General features: G+C 43.1%; 1 protein-coding gene across 1 annotated transcript in view; it reads right to left on the reverse strand.

Moving 5' to 3' along the window:
• LOC146856926 (transient receptor potential cation channel subfamily V member 6-like) overlaps positions 1–17,135 on the reverse strand; it is a 288,989-nt gene that overhangs the window by 239,227 nt on the left and 32,627 nt on the right. The window contains exons 2-4 of the mRNA XM_085646781.1: positions 9,573–9,670; positions 6,249–6,371; positions 4,029–4,169 (exon numbers count right to left, since the gene is read on the reverse strand). Coding sequence (XP_085502907.1) covers positions 4,029–4,169; positions 6,249–6,371; positions 9,573–9,670 — 362 coding nt within the window. The remainder of the gene's footprint in view (positions 1–4,028; positions 4,170–6,248; positions 6,372–9,572; positions 9,671–17,135) is intronic.

Raw genomic sequence — 17,135 nt, forward strand, 5'->3', positions numbered from 1 at the left:
ACCAGATTGGGAGTTGTCCAGCAGGTCGTTTCACTACAGGTGTTTGGTGAGTTGGCGGTTGATGGCCTTCTCAAGGACTTCAACGGGGAAGGGGAGCAGAGCGATGAGGCAGTAGTTATTGAGCTTTCTGGGGTCAGTGGATGGTTTCTTGAGAAGATGTCTGACCTCTACGTGTTTCCATCCATCGGGGAAGACGGCCATGGTGATGGATGTGTTGAGAATGGAGGTGAGTTCACATCTGATTTTCTTGCTCACGTGGTTGAAGAAGTAGTTGGGGCAGGGGTCCATGGGTGCTCCAGAATGAATGGAGTTCATGATGGCTGTGGTGCTCTGTGTGGTTAATTGGTCCCATGCAGTGAGCAGGTTGTTGTTGGTGGCATCTGGTGTGAGGAGGTTGTTGAGGTCGGGGTTGGGTTTCAAAGTTACTGTAGATGGTGGATATCTTGTTGTGGAAATAGTCTGCCTGGATGATGCAGAGTTCCTGGGAAGAGAAAATCATGTTCTCGGTGACTGATGGGCGGGAGAACTCTGACGATGCTGAAGAGTTCATTGGCTGGGGTTGAAACTTGTTTGATTGCAGTCTGCCAGGGCACCTCTTTGTGCGTCTTTTAGGCATTGGTGGTATTTGTTGAGGGCTGGCTTGAAGTTGGCCCAGTCTGTGGGATCTCTGCTAGTGTGCCTTCTTCTTTCTAGTGATTTTCAGTTGTGTTTAATTGTCCTGAGACCTGGCTTTTGGTCTGATCTCAGCAAGAACCTAGAGCCTGGATACCCTCGTGGGTGGTTATTTATGCTCTACAAGTCAGAGTAGATTAATTAATCATTACCACCAAACTCTTAATTATTCGCATAGAGTGATTTTATGTATGGAGGACAAACCATCAAACTCCGTCTATGTAGGAAGCACCCTCTGTGCAGATCTCTCATATTGTCAGCCACCAGAACAGTCTTCTGTAAGGTATAGCTAGCTTGTTTAGTGGATCTTCTCATCTTGGCTGGCTTGATGAGGGTGACTTTGTCAGTGATTTGGTGATCCAGGCAGAGAAATTCTGGACGGTCTATTCAAGTTTGGTTGCAGAGTCGGACTGGGTGGTGTTGGGGGCATTCCTCCATTGGGTCTCTGTCACTTTGTCCCAGCTGCAAGGGGAGGAACTAGGGAGCCTAGAGGTACTGCATGGGATTCCTGCGATGGTGTGGTCAGTCCAAGTGAGTTCAGTGACATGACTGTTCTTGACTTTGTCACAGGCAGTGAAAATCTGGTCAAGCGCGTGTCCTGCAGTGTGTGTGGGGTTGGTGACCTGTTTGGAGAGGTCAAAGTTCTTCATACTCTTCAGGAGGTTGGTGAAGTTTGCATCTTTGGGTTCATCGAGGTGGAAGTTGAGGTCTCCGAAGAAGATGTAGTGCTTAGAGTCAATGGCTAGTGGTGAAATTAATTCACGTATAGCATTGCAGAGGCCATGAGTTGCAGATAAAAGGCCCGTGCATTGATTAAGGAGATACAATGCAGCAGTTGTTGTCGCAGGTACTTGGGTCCAGGGCACGTAGCTCTGCGGTGGAGTATCTGTGGATGGCCTGTGGGCAAGGGTTCCTCGTGCTGGGCTTGGTCCAGGCGCAGACGGCATGCCAGCCGCATGCCCGCTACATGCCTCCAATGCACGGTTCCGCTGTGACCTACATTAAGTAGGTCCAGTGAGGTGGGAGGGTTGCCATGAGGCAGTGTGTGGGGCTGGCAGAAAGCAGAAGGGAGGAAACTGCAGGAGGCAAGCTGTCGCAGGGCAAGAGAACAGACAAAAATCAAGCAGAATATAAACAAACAAATGGGCAAAGACAAATAATCAAAATACCAGGCAACAATTAAAGGCAGCAAGGGGTAGAAGACATGAGGACTTTTCCTGGCTTATTCTACCTAGCTGATTTTTTTCCATCATTTTATAAATTATGTTGGTATACAGCCAGGGGAGGCCATTTCCCGTGAGCTCTTTATATTTACATAGAGAGTTTTCATTCAGTAAATAAATAAATATGTCAAAGTCCAACTCATTCATAAACCTAAATGAAACTCGGAGAGATATTTCCTGTATACCATAAAAGAGACGAGAGGGATTACCTCTTGGGAGGAAAATATGGATAGGATGGTACTGTATGTTTAAATCTGCTAGCGTGGACATCTTGCGGTAATCTCTCTTTAAAAAATTTAGTAAATGTGGCACAGTTGCCTTTAATCATTACCCTTTTGCTACGCCAATATCTATTCTCAAGGTGATTAATCTTGGCCACTGTATTTTCACCAAAAGAGCTCCTTCATAAACATAGGCAAGTAATCAAATATAAGTAACTATTTTAGTCAATAATGAGAGTTTGTGAGTAGTTTTAAAGGGTTTTTTTTAAGAATTTTTTTTTAAGATTATCAGATTCTTCATTCATTGATCATATATCATGAAAGTTATAGAACTGATAATGGAAAAATAAAGTTAGCGCACAGCATATAATAATATGCATACAGTTCGTTCCATAAAGGAAAGAATCCCTATTCTATGAAATGGGGCGCAAAATATGTCAGTCAAAACCATGAAGAGTTAAAAAATAAAGGCAACAGAGAGATTAGCATGACGCTAAATCAATAATTAATAATTGCAGAATCTCTCATAAAGAGAAATAAAGCATAGAGCAAATAAGCCTTGGTAAAGCCAGTTTGTAAAAGCATAAAGCTTCTCTGTTTTTTAATAAAAGTCTAAATGGAACATAGCCTGCATCTAATCTGCCCTCATCTGAATCTGTTCTGCTCTCCATCAAAGTTTTCCCTCTCCTCCTTTGCATCTGTTCTCTGCTAATCATCTCTGCTCTGCTCCCTTCGGTTCTGCATCTAAGTCTGAAACTCCTAAACTAGGAACACGTTTATAAATCTGTAAGAAGTTTGCTAAAATTATGTCAAATTTTCTTAGTCTCCGCCAATGAAATCTAGCATTCTGTAAAAGTACATCTCCACCTCCTCCTGCTGGTTACACGTCATCCATCAAGCGCTGTTCTCACGGCGCATTTGAATCTTATTCAAAATGACTTAATCTCCTAACCTTCTGTTAAAGAAACATTTTATTTTAAATAAACAAATAACACAAGCTGCAAAAGAACTTATTATGTAAGCAGGAATCATTAAAACATAATATGGTAATACATTTTGAAATGCATGTGCTTTTCTGGTCTCTGTAAGACAAGAAATAAATGGGCTTTGTTTTTTAAATATTTTACCAGCAACTAATAGGATAAGGCTCTGAAGTTACATGCTAAAAAATGTGCCAGGCATCTCTATTTCTCATGAGAGGCACATTCGTCTTTAATCTTGAAGGCCCAGTTAAAGCTCTCTGAGCAAGCTAAACCATTAGCTGTTTTCTGGTTTTTACACTTTAAAATGCTGTGTTTATTTAATATAAATTATATGCTAATACTCCACACATTTAACAGTTTTGTAAGCTAAAATGATATTCTATAGTGAGGACAAAATTTAATCACATTAAGGTCAAACTATAAATTAATAGTGCAAAGTGAAAGCTTCTGGTTTAAAGCTTGTGAATATCAAAACTCCATGTTTTCATTTGCAGCTCCAAATGTCTGCGTGTAACGTTTTGAAATCGATTTTATGTTTAAAGCCCAAGGCAGATTTTTCATTGTAGTGCCTAATTATATAGGAATTTTTCACGCCTTCTCAAATCTATGAAAAGTGAAATATGGAATTACCAAAACCTTATATTAGCTTAAAATTGCAGTAACTGACCAAATTCCTACTGCCAAAATGGCATTATAGAACTGATGTTTAACCTTAGGTCCTTAAAGAAGGGGTGTATTTAAGAGTATTGTCTGGAGAACAGAGAAAGCAGTTGCGGTCAAATCTGAGTAAAAATGATCAATGTAAATTGTTTACTTGATTTGTTGATTACTACCTTGTGTGCAAATGACAATGATTAAAATCACTATGAACATGTCAGAAAAGTGAAATAGCACAGACCAGAGGATGCATCTTACATTTTGCTGCTCACCAAAATAGAATGACTTGTGGCACTGAAATCTGAAGAAGCTACCAGTGGCCCGAGGGGCTGAAACATTTCCTCCGCTCTCGATCAAGGCTTTGACCAGGCTGAGGTTCTGGTTTACCACAGCGATGTGGAGTGCTGTCTGCCCTGAAGCCCAAAGAAAAAAAGAAATGCAATTAAAAAAACCACCAGGTGTCATTTTATGTGCAATAGCCATGGGGTACCTGGCATGTGTGTTTGCAAAACGCCTCCAGTTAACCCTTGGAGTGCCAATTCACATCGAAGAGCCTTGCGCTTCTGCTGTAGCTCCTGCTCACCCACAATATTACATCATGGCAGCGCTACGTGCTACACTTAATGGTGGAATGAGATTTCTATTCTCTCTCTGCAATGTAACCTATCTGATTGTGTTCCTATCAATCAGTGGTGCAAATGGAATGTTTGTACAAGGAATTGTACGGTGTAAGAGCGTGGGCTACTACTACACTGTAGCAGGCAAAAGAGGATTCATCCTCGTGAAATGTAGGACCCATTACCTGATGGAGTATGCAACCTACCTGTTGATTGTGTAATCAAACCCTTTGTTAGTGTCTTGGGTACAGGCTGTACAGTTTCTGGAGGTTTGCATGATGCTGTAGGAGGACTGAGGCCCCTTCTGTTGACTTTGTAAATAACCTCTTGCCAAGCAGGTTACAGGATTTTGTGGGCACGTAACAGATTGTACTATCATTGCCTTCCTGGCTGCATCTATGCGAGGAGACCCCAAGTCAATCTTTGGCAAGATGCCAGGGACCTCCATCAGTTTCCAGCGAGGAAAGCCCTGACGGATTGGTGAGGGCCTTCTGGCCCTTTGAAAAGTTCCTCTAATGCAGGAGGTTTTTAAATTGCAGACCAGCCTGAGTGGCCCTCGGAAGAAGTCTTTCTCCAGTGAGACATGAGACAAGCTAAGTGGATGTTCTCTCATTTACATTCAGAATTCACGTCCCCAACAGAACATTTGGGGCATTTTCACAAGGGCATTGCATCACAGGAACGTCACTTTTGACGACGTTCTTGTGACGCAATGCCCTGCTCCATATTTACAAATTGGCATTAAGCCACTTTTTGTCACTTAACGCCGCTTTGTAAATATGGTACCCTTTTACACAGGTATCTGCGTAAAAGGGGCATGCAATGGGTGTTGTTGTTGGAGTTCCACTGCAATACCCATTGCTTTTGGATGCTGCCCGAGATTCACGAGGATGTGTAAATCTGAGACAGCGCCAGAAATAAATGCCATGCAATAGCAGGAGTTAGAATGGTGCAACGAGATGTACTTTTATTTCTCCTTGTTTTTGCTTTTTCTATGTGTGCTTCATTCTGCAGCACGTATAGAAAGAGCAAAATGCCATGAATGATTGTTTATGTGCGGGAAGGTCTCCCTTCCTGCACATAAACAATAATTAAATAATGACGAGTTGCTACTACTGTGTGCTGTATTCTGCAGCACACATTGAAGTAACAAATCACCATTATTGACAGTTTACTACCTGCACATAAACAATCATTCCCTGCAACACAGGCACCCGGTGCAAGTGTGGCTGCATTGGCGCTAGGCAGCTACATTTCGTGCCAGTACTAGGGAAAACAAAGGGGTGCGCCCTATTGCTGTAAATATGGCGCATCACTAAGTTTTGGAAATGTCCGAGCATGGTGCTGCCAAATTTGGCGCTGCTCCACGCTCCGATATTTCCTTGTACATATGCCCCTTGTTTATTAGGGGAGGGACAGAACAAAACACATTTTGTGCCAAACGCTGATTTTTAAGCTTTTTTATCATTTACTGTGCCCTACAAATTATAGGGAGTAAGGTACTAAAACTACCCTACAGTGATGTGCAGGTACCAATGATTTCCATCAGCGTGCATACAGCAGGGTCAAAGGAGGGAAACAGTGTTTAGACTAATTTTCTTTCAAACTGTTGAACAAGGGTGACAATTTTAGCTGGTTTGGAACTTTTTAGTAACATGGACTGCTGCAATGAGTGAGGGTTCTCTCTGCCTCTTTAAAAGACACTCTTCAGGCTGGTTCATGCCAACAAGGTGAAATTATCTCACATGTCATGTTTTCTCCATTAGTGAAAGGAAACCTGTATCCCTAATGCTACTTAATCACTCCCAAGACAACTTCTCAGGTTTCATAAGCAGGGCGTGCTCAATCTAGGAATGAATGCTTCCCAATTCATACCTTCATACAGTTCTGACATCATTGGCTCATTGACAAGATTAGGAGCTGCCTCCAGAATGACAAGAGCTGCCTCAAAGTTATCGTATAGTGCAGCGACATGAAGAACTGTCTCACCAGCCACACCTGCAGATAAAGCAAAGAGAGAGTTATACCGTAGAAAAGAGAAAAATAGATCACCGGTGGCAGCGAGAGAAAGCAATTATTACTAGAACCACAGGGAAAAAGGAACATAGATATGATGGCACTTATCAACCATGGTTACACTGGCCAATAGGGTAATCTGGCAGTTCCAGATGGGCCAGTCTGACAGATCAGTGGTAGGACGGTTTTGTGGCGGTGTGTGGACTGCTGTAAACATCTTTAAAGACCAGAAAGCAGTGGCAAGCAGTACTATGCTGGCTGTTGATGCTGTTATCTCATCACATGAAGCATGGATGGGCCTTTTGCACTTTGTTGGAAGAAGAACATGTTTGACCTAATGCCCGAAGTGGCCCGGGGCATGCCTGAGCGTGGGTCCCTAGCTCCCTGTGCCACAAGTTCTAGGCTCTAACTCACTGATGAGGCTAGTAAAGCTGAAAACCAGTCTGTGGCTCCTTGTTTTCCCTCCTGGAGGAGGCATCAGCCAACAGTTATTCCCATGAGGATCAGGGTCAATACTGATTTGCCTAAGGCAAACCTCTGTCTGGAAGACTGTGACAATACACGTAAAATGGTGGGATGTAATTCTACCCAGAGTGATTGCCAATGGCTTACGGCCTGATTTAAATCTTGGCAGATGCGTTACTCCATCACAATGGTGACAGATATGCCGCCCATCAAAATATAAATCCCATTGGATATAATAGGATTTATATTTCGGCAGGCACGATAACCGTCACTGTTGTGATGGAGTAACTCGTCTGCCGAGAACTAAATCAGGCCCTTAGTCTATTTGCAAGCATTTTGTCCATCGTCCATCACTTTTGTGTCCGTGCTTAGTTAGACAATAGAAAAATGATAAAATCATCAACTTTAAGAAAAAAATGTGAATTGTTATGAATAGAAATATTTTTACTGTCCATTCAAATAATGTGATAAATGTGATAAATGTATTTCTTATGTTTGATAAATTTAATTCTACAATGCCAAACAAACTTTGCTATGTTTTTTGATCAATTAACCTGCCAAGCAGTGGTCGTATCCTTCCTAGACAGTGCTTTCTTTTCAGATGTATGTATGAAAGGCTTATATTTGTCAGTTCATTAAATCATTTAATACATTTTTCACTCATATTAAACTTAGATTTGTGAAACAAGTATCAGGTTTTTGGTTATAATTTGCAACAAAATGCTCTTTTTCCCTAACATGAATCAGCAAATTTTATTTTTCCTCCATCCTAAAATTCATCCCTTAATCAATTGAACCACTTTGTGAAATATTAATATTAAAGTATAGTGCATCAGTAATCCTATGACCCAATATATCTTTAAAATGTCATCCACTCACTGAAAGATGTTTTTTTTCAATCCTTGATGTTTAGGAGGATTGAGTTTTTGGCATGCCATGTGCAGTTGAATCCCAGTTAGACCCTTTCCACATAATACCCATCACATTTTGATTCCTTAGAGGTCAAAGGAATCAACAGCAGATGTCTGCAGGCATTCCTCTCCATGAAAGATGCGTTTAGATGCAAACTACAAACAATCGAGTAGAACTTGCAGCACCAGAAGTGCACACATGAATACACGACAGTCCTTTGTGCTGTACATTCCTGAACCAATTGATCCTTTCAGACAATCGCCAGAAACAACATCAGAACGTGACAGCAGTCTTTCTGCAATACAACTCTACAGGGCAGTGCTTCATTTGAAAAAAAAACTAAGTACCAGGGCCCTCGTCAGATGGTCAAAACAGCTTGCTTTGCCCATTGCCCCTGCCAGCGCTGCTAATGACTGTACTAACCATCTCACTCTTAAAAGTCTACAGCACAGACTATTCCAGGCCACTAAAGACTACAGGGTTGACTCAGGCAGCAGGTATTTGTCATTTTTAGTGAATATTACATTATTAAATAACTTGTTGATCTCATTTCAAAAGTAACAAACAGGGCCCCCATGTGGCTGACTGCCATAAGAGCCGGTGTAGACTGTTAAGTGCCGGTGCTGAGCACCCGAAACCTCTGTCACAAATTAAGCACTGTCACAGGGCAACCACATTGAATGCTTTCATGGCTCGGTTTGTCAGAAATAAACATCATGTATTGAGCATGCATTTTATGAGGCTGCACATTTGTAGTAGAGTGTTTCTCTGCATATGAGCAATAGTCCTAGAGTAGATGTTTCGTATTCTGCTCCAACTACTAAGGCTGTGCAGCCCCTAGCACACAGTTGGTGTGAGATGCCAAACTCTATTCTTCAGACTTTCTACTTCCGTAATAAGATCTGTAAAGGAGCGCTTACAGCTATAAACGATGGGAGGCTTTTTATTAACCAATATCATCAATACTTTATCTCCCTCAAAACTACATCAATGTGACAAAATTATTTTCTTAATTCTTCTAGAATATTCGTCTGAAGGAAATTCATTGTCAGGAGGGCGGATGCATGAATGGGGGTGGGGGGTGGGGGGGAGTCTTCCTGGGATCAAGAGCTAGGAGGCCGGTGGCCTGCCTACTGCTCCACGAACCACTTCAACATGTCACAGGCATTGTGGTGCAACCTAGACCTGTGTTTACACACAATTGGAAAGTGTTCTCCTCCACAAATTTCAAATAATTCCTTAGATTTGATATCTCTTGGGTTGGCTGACTGTCTTTTGTGTGCAGGTGTATGGTGTAACTTGTCGCCGAGTATCTAAAGTCACCGAGGATCTGCAGTCTCAGGGTTTTTTTTCACCACGGTCAGATAGTTGTCAGAGTTTCAGCATATCACATTAGAAAAAAAGACATATAATGAATCTAAATGGGCGTTTTTCACTCAGTTGTTAATTATCCTGGAATGTCAGCCTGCATGCAGTCTCCATGGACCAACACCGCACACACTCTTCCAATGGTTGTGGCCATCGTTTAGATAAAAAAAAAAAAACTGAGAGGACAGAACTGACCATCTTTTGTGTGACCAGTGTAGAATATTCTCCGTCAGTGAAGTTTGAGACCTCGGGCTTGTAACCTCCCACGCACACTCTGAATATGTAAATAATTAAATGCCAAAGTACATAAAAAAATAAAGGTACTATAGGTGAACAACACATAAAAAGATAAGGGTTAGATTCTTCTTTTGTGCTCTTTTTCATGAGATGCAACCTTACATTTTCAGACTCTATCAGTACTGGTTCCATGTATTTTACCTCTAGCATACAGATCAGTGGATTTGCAGTCGAGCAACTTCCGGATGGCTTTGGCGTTGTTCTCCTTTGCAGCCAGAAATAATGGTGATTCACAAATCCTTCAAAAAGGAGAAGACTTCGGATGAATAAACTTAATATGTAAAATTAGGTATCATTTCTATGAGGTATGTGATAAGCACTTCAGAATTAATGCAGCAATGTAGCTCAAGTCAGTTATTAAAGACTTTCGTGCCTTTACAGTTGATTTTCAATTCACTATTCTGTAGGATGTCACAGACAAATAGAGGCAACTGCATTATTGTTCTATGTCTCTGAACTCATATGCCACCTTTATTTTTATGATTTTTTTTATAGTATTTTAAGTATTTTTTAATAGTACAATTTTCACACTGAATGGAACTGACTGCAAACACTGGTAACCGCTTTTAGCCACATTGTATTTTTTGGTCAACCTCAGAATGAGAATTTTCATATATGCAGCATACTGCCCCGCAAAGCACTTTCTCACCAGCAACCAACATTACCATAGGCTAAGTACCTGTAAGTGAATACATTGTTGTGTGCTTGCACCAACATATTAAATACATCCATCAATCATTCAATCAATCTAATGGTTTAACAATAGAAGAAACAGAAGAGCAGGGCCACCACTAACACTGCTACCCCTGGTGGCAGTATTTTCTTTCTATTAGAGGAGAAAACTTTTTATTTTCAGAAGAGGTGAAGGGAACAGGTTAAGGATCCTCCAAACCATTTGGGGACTTTTGTTGGAAATTGGGCTTTTTCTAAATACATACATTTTTGTTCAGCATTCGTAGAGCACTACAGTCAAAATCAATGCACAAGTCTGAGCGTAAAAACTGATCAGCAATCTTTAAGTTCTCCATACTTCTTTTCCTACAACTGTCTCTGTCTACCTATTTCTAACTCTTCAATCACAACCTCACTTATCTCTTGCTATATCTATCTTCTTCCCTACCTAGCTCCTCCCTCTATACTTCTCTGTTGGACTTGGTCCTTTTTGCAGGGTCATTCCTGAACTTTTTGCCTTCCTCCTGGTATTTTTTTCTGACCTGGTGTTGGTGGTTTTTGGACTCTGGGCACTTTATCACTGCTGTCCAGTGTAAGTGCATGTGCTCTCTATGTAAAACGTGGTAAGATTGGTCTACACCTGTTTGGCGTATTTAATTTACCTATCAGTCACTTGTAAAGTGGTATCCAAGATACCCAGGGCCAGTAAATTAAATGCTACTGGGGGCTTGCAGCGCTGCTTGCGCCACCCACCAAAGTAGCCTTTCAAACCTGTCTCAGGCCTCTGACATTGCAGGGCCTGCACACGCAGTTTACTGCCGCTGTGACATGGCACATAAAGTGGTTGCCACATCTGTGACTGCCATTTTACTACATATCAGTCACCCCTAAGGTAGGCCCTAGTTAGCCCTATGGGCAGGGTGCTCTGTAGGTAAAAGATAGGACATGTGTCTTAACTGTGTGGCATGTCCTGGTAGTGACAAACAGCCATTTTGGTTTCTCACTCCTGTGAGGCTGCCCTCTCATAGGAATGCATTGGGGATTCCCTGATATGAGTTTCAGTGGTAATTCCTGACATGAGAGGAGTAGAGTGGTCAAGTTTGGTATATTTGGAATAGTGGTAATAAATGCTGTGTGATGGTGTTTGCAGATTTATTATCACTATTTTAGAAATGCCACTTTTAGAAGTGTGCGTTTCTGTGTGCTATGTGTCTTTGTGCCTGCCTGTTGTGTATTGCATTTCTGGCTCTGGAGTGACAGGGGCTGGGTAGGTGCAGAGGCTGCAGGGGGGCTGGGTAAATCAGCACTAGGCTGAATAGGCTAATCTTCATTTGGAGTGGTGGGAGGAGTAGCACCTGGGCCTGAATGGGACTATGCCTGCATTCTACAATGCTGGCTCCGCCCCCTGTGGTGTTTCTGGGGCCAGAGCCTACACTGACAAAGGAGGTGGTCGTACACATTTAAAGAAATGTGTGAGTGCCCCCCCAGAACTGGTTTGGACCTGGCAGAGAGCCCTGGGCCAGAGGAAGAACAAAGACAGTAGGGGATATAAATTTTAGGGCTGCAACCCCATGAAAGGCTGTCTGCTGCTTGGTGCTTACTTGGGGCCAACAGGCTGCCAGCCTGCCAGGAGGAACCGCCACTGAGGGACTGACCTCCTGCCCTGCTTGGCAGCTGAAGGATCTGCTGTCTGTCCAGGAGAGCCGGTGTGCTGGACTGCCTGTGCACTTCATGGAGAGAAGTGCAGCCTGCTCCCTGAGGGTGCTGCAGGTGGGAGATAGGCAGCGCGCTGCTCGTTTTCACAGATTTTCTGGCCCTGCAGAGAAGAGCGTGTTGCTGGCTCCCATCGTGGAAAAGATGCAGAGTTGCGGGCCGAAATTAGCACCGGAGTCCAAGGCACAGGCTCACCAGCTGAGAAACCGGCAGGAAGACGCCGCAGAGACACCATCGGCGGGAGCCTACCCAGCATTTTAGGGGCCCTGAGGAGATTACCCCAAACCGCCGGAGACTCTGCTCTGTAGTCCGGGCAAAGGACCGTAAGCCAGGTAACAGTTGCCTGACTGTGGGTGGGGAATCGCACCCGCAGAGGAAGCCAGGCAGGGGCTGTGCCTGATTGGGAAACCAGCCTAGCGGGCTCCCACCAGCTGCATCTACACTGAGAGGGAGGTCGCTGACCTCCTCTGCCGGAAGTCAGGAAAAGTCAGAGTGCCCTGGCTGAGAGGAGCCGATGTGATCACGCAAAACAGGAGGTCAGGCTGAGGGTACCTGACCCCGCGCTAAGCTACTGTGTGAATAGGGGAGGGGCCGGAAGCCAGGCAGAGTAGAAGCCTGGTTGTGGGCCCGGCAGAAAGTGGAGCCGGCGCCTCTCGGGCTCCGAGACCCGAGAGTACTCGAAGACGCAACGTTGACGGAGACTTTGCTCCGTGTTCGCCGCAGCCGCACAGAGGAGGCCAAAGCAGAATCCTTGCCCCTGACGGCATTCTTCGAGTAGTGTGGGCCACCCTGGGGAGACAGAGGTAATTCTCTCCCTCACTTTTGGAGAGGGGATTCACCGTTGCCTGCACGGTGACTGGATGCAGGAAAAGACTCAACGGAGGTCTATGCCCCGCTGGGCCTACTTACGACACCCGGGGCAGTCGCCAGTGAAGGACATAGGGTGAGCTGTACCCCTGCCCCTTTCTTGTGGTACTAGGTGCCGGGAACATTCTTTGGCAGCCTCAAGGAAGGTGCGTGCTGTTTTCCTGCACCGGCTGGCTGCATTCGTACACTAGCATTTGGGTACATGTCGCATGCCATCGCAAGGGACAGAGAGGAGACCAGATTACGGTCCAGGTGCCTATTTAGTAGAGGCAGTGGCCTGGTGGGGGCACTAAAAATCCCTACTGCATACAGGGGACCAGGGTTTTCCCTGACACCCTGTTGAAGGGATGTAACATGGTATACTGCACAACTGATGTGATTAGGTGATGTTTTATTTCATTGCCAGTGATGTGATGACAATATGTGCACACTAATGAGGTTGCTATAATGTACACTGCTACTGGTGTGGCTATATGATGTTTTCCATAATATGGGGTCCTAGGTGATGACAGGATGTTGATGCCTAATGTGTGGTGGTAAGAGCACTTTTACCAGTAGATCCAGGTTGTGTTTATTCCTCCCAACTTGTGCGTGCTAATGGTTATGACAGTGGCCCGATTGGCCCTGTAATGTATATAATCCCCTGTAAAGTAATACCTAGTGCCAGATGGCACAGTGTATATATGTGAATATTCTCTGATGTGTTTTATGGGTAATACAAAGGCTATTTTTACATAACCTTGTGAGGAGCTTCTTTTGTGGTGTGCCTAGTGTGTTCGAGTGTGTTGCGCAAACGCTTTACACATTGCCTCTGGGATAAGCCTGACTGCTCTGCCAAGATACCAAGGGGGTGAGTAGAGGTTATCTTCAGCTTGTAACTCCCTTGCCCTGACTAGAGTGGTGGTTTCTGCCTGCCTTAAGCAATTGCCCTAGCCAACCAGAAACCCATTCTTACATTCTCTAGCTCCCTTTAATTTATTCTTACGTACTCCTGTGTCCTTTGTGCCTCTCAATATCTCTGCCCTCTATCACACCTTTCTGTACCTCATGTCTCTCTATCCCCCTATTTTGAGTACACCCAGATAAAAGTCATTTTAGGAGACAATACTGATTCTGTCACGTGGAGATATTAGGCCTGGTTAAGAAACACCATCTTTAAATGCTCATGTTCCTAAGTTGCCTTCTCTCCCTAAACATGATGACATTTGACGCACATTCATTCTTGTGCGCACACAGGATAGCTTTCCTCAAACTCAGTTTGCTTACAATACCACTTTTTAGGACCTTTATCAGAACACCATGAACATTCTGCACTAGGGCTAAGAATAGCAGCATGACTGGGGCTTCGTCATGATAAAATGGAGGATGTTATTATATATAACATCCATTCTTTGTTTACTCAGAGGAGTGTTTCACTGGCACTAGGAGGTCTGTCCATGCCTTATTTCCAGCTCAGCTGATTCCTGTCACCTCATGCAAGGGATGCTGTCCAACTCTGCACCAAGACAAGCAGCTTGCTGACACTTACCCACAGGTAATGGGGACTTAGACAACCCGGATAGGGATTTGACAGATTCACTCACCCTAGACATGATAGGTTAGAATGCACTAGGTAAGAGTACATTATAATACAGTACTTGTATTAAAGCATATGTTCTCTGCAATAAGCAAAATGGTTGAACAATTCATCTTTATCACCATTCTCATAATGCTAATCACATTATTCTGTTTCTTTCTATTGATTATTCCAGTGCATGTATTTTACTCACCAATCACAATTCTTTAATAAATATAGCAACCACATGTTATGTATTTCTTGTGTATCTCTTTAAGTATGCATAAGCAACTAAGCAAAAGGGTTCTAGATCTAATACCACGATTTCCTTGAGGAGTCAGGGTTGTCTTGTTCTGAGGTTGCACATCCATTTGTTACCCTGTAAGTTTAGGGGTACAGATGGTGCAATGAGAGATAGCAGGACTATAGGCCAACATATCCTGATGGATGCTCAGCATAAGTCTCTGGTCATGTTTCTCTGATGCTTTCTTGTGCTAAATGTTCAAGACAGCAGGAAAGTGTAGGGGTACACTGACAATGATAAAGAAATATTTTGGAAAAAGTACATTCACAAGTTGGATTTAAAGCAGGTGGTGCCAGTGATATTGGACAAAACATAAAAAAACTCTTTACAGAAAGTGAAGTGTGGCCCCAAACAAATTTGAAAGTGACATTGTCATAAACCTGATGTCACTATACAACAACTGGCTCAGTGCTTTGTTTTGCACCTCACAATAATACACAAATATAGACCTAAGAGGAAATGTTGCATTTAAAACATATTATGGCAGTAGCAATGCTAAAAGCCTTTTAAGATATAAATGCCATATTACTATCGCTTGAAGGAATGCGTAAGAAGAGCCCCTGTATCACAAAATGTGCTTCAATAGGTTTGTGAAGTCATTTGTCCCTCCACACTGGGGTCACCCTATGTCAGTTCAATATTTAAAAACATTACATGGTTTGTGTTCGAGAGGATAGCATCAATCTCTTTCCAGTCAACTGCAGACAATCACATGAGCGATTAAAAAATGGCTTGTTAAGATCTATTCTGGCTTATCCCCTCCATTCCAGTGATAGACTAACAATGCCTCCACTTCTGCCTGGGTCATTAGTATTATAGACTCCCCCCACCTTGTGACCTCATGTCTGGCCATTGGTCAGAGAGAAGGAAGGAGGGGGAAAGACGTTTAGTGTCTGGAAATGAGCGAATGCCCAGGTGTTTAAACCATTTGCTGCAGAAAGATTGCCACAGCGTGTTAAATGTTTAGGCATGTACGTGGAAGCATCAACTGCACCACTCCATCCTTACTGATCAAATGAAAATCTTAACTCACACCCCTCTTTCTTAATTTGCCATTCTCTATCCTCTCTTAAAAGCCCTCATTTTGAGTCAATGGGTAATAATAAAATATAGACTGAAAGTGATGAAGGTTTTGCAAATTGTATTGTGTTGTAATTGCATTTATAAGGCACTGACTACCCTTGATGAGGCATTGAAACACTTTGCAGTGAGTAGCAGGCTCCTTACGAACCCACATTTAGGGGCAGATTTACAAGTCCTTTGCGCCTCCCTGCGCTGCCAGTGCGTCGCTTTTTTTGACACAACGGCGGCGTAAACAATGCGGCCAATTTACAACGTGACCCATCTAGGGAGATGTGTCATATTGTAAAGCCCTGCATCACATTATACCTGCGTCTGGTATAATGTATGCAAGGTGGGTGTTCCCATGCAAAAAGCCATGCAGAACTGACGAAATTCACTTTTCACTGCGTCACTCCACGTCTTCACTGCGTCAAAATCCCTATGCCTACTCAGACCAGGTCTTTTTGAATGGGACTCACCTATCTGTTGTGGCACATTGCTTGAACTGCGTCACTTTCATGAGCAATTCAGCAATGCGTCACTTTTGGGCCAACAGATGCATCAGAATTTCTGATGCATCTGTTAATTCTTGCGCCATGGACCACTGTATTGTAAATACAGTGCATCCATGGTGGCACAAGGACACTTGGCGCTGGCGCAAGAAAACTGGCGCATCAATTCAGATGCATCAGTTCCTTGTAAATCTGCCCCTTTGTAGTTAATCCATTCGTTAAAAGTTACTCTGCTTACTCACATTAGTCTTTTCTTTCAAGGAAACCATTTCATGCAGCTACTCCAGTGTTTGTACTAGATTAAATTATTAGGAGTTAGGGGTGATCGTTAGTGGGCATATATGCGTTCATGAGTAGTAGGTGAATAGATAGAGTAGAGGACATTAAGTATTGTTATGCTGCAGGGCTATGATTTTAATATTTACACACACAAACAGAAAGATACAGTACATAGCAGTGATACAGTTTCCACATACAAAATCACACACTCATCTGCACACAAGCATATAAAGTAAGGTGTGTGCATGTCCTGTACTTACTATAATCGAAAACAACATGCATAGCGTTGTGTCCATTAAGACTGAATTCCCTTAAACTAAAAATAGGTAGCAATTAAATGCAACTATGAAAGATTGCCTTAAAAAAAATAGATCAAACAGTTAACAGTAGTGTAAGCTTCACTCACGTCGCACACACACACGTGCTGCTGCAGGCATTGTATTGGCTCCCACTAAGCACAGTATAGCTAAAGTACAGGCAGCAGAGGTGCACTGTTCCCTCTTACAGAGGTAAGACTCAGAAGAAGTGCAATTGTCCTTCAGACAGATATTTAAGGAACAGCAAAAGAAGCAACTCACCACTTGTCATATTCAATCACAGTAAATGTGTGTTTGTAGTAGCTAAGATGTCCTCGCACACAAAACTGTTACATCATTTGCAGCAGAAGCGCAATCTTTCCTTACACAAAACCTCTACAGCATGAGTAACAGTAGTGCAATCTTCCCTCATCCACCAAACCG

Source organism: Triturus cristatus, chromosome 3_2, assembly GCF_964204655.1.
Source record: "Triturus cristatus chromosome 3_2, aTriCri1.1, whole genome shotgun sequence".
Taxonomy (NCBI): Eukaryota; Metazoa; Chordata; class Amphibia; order Caudata; family Salamandridae; genus Triturus; species Triturus cristatus.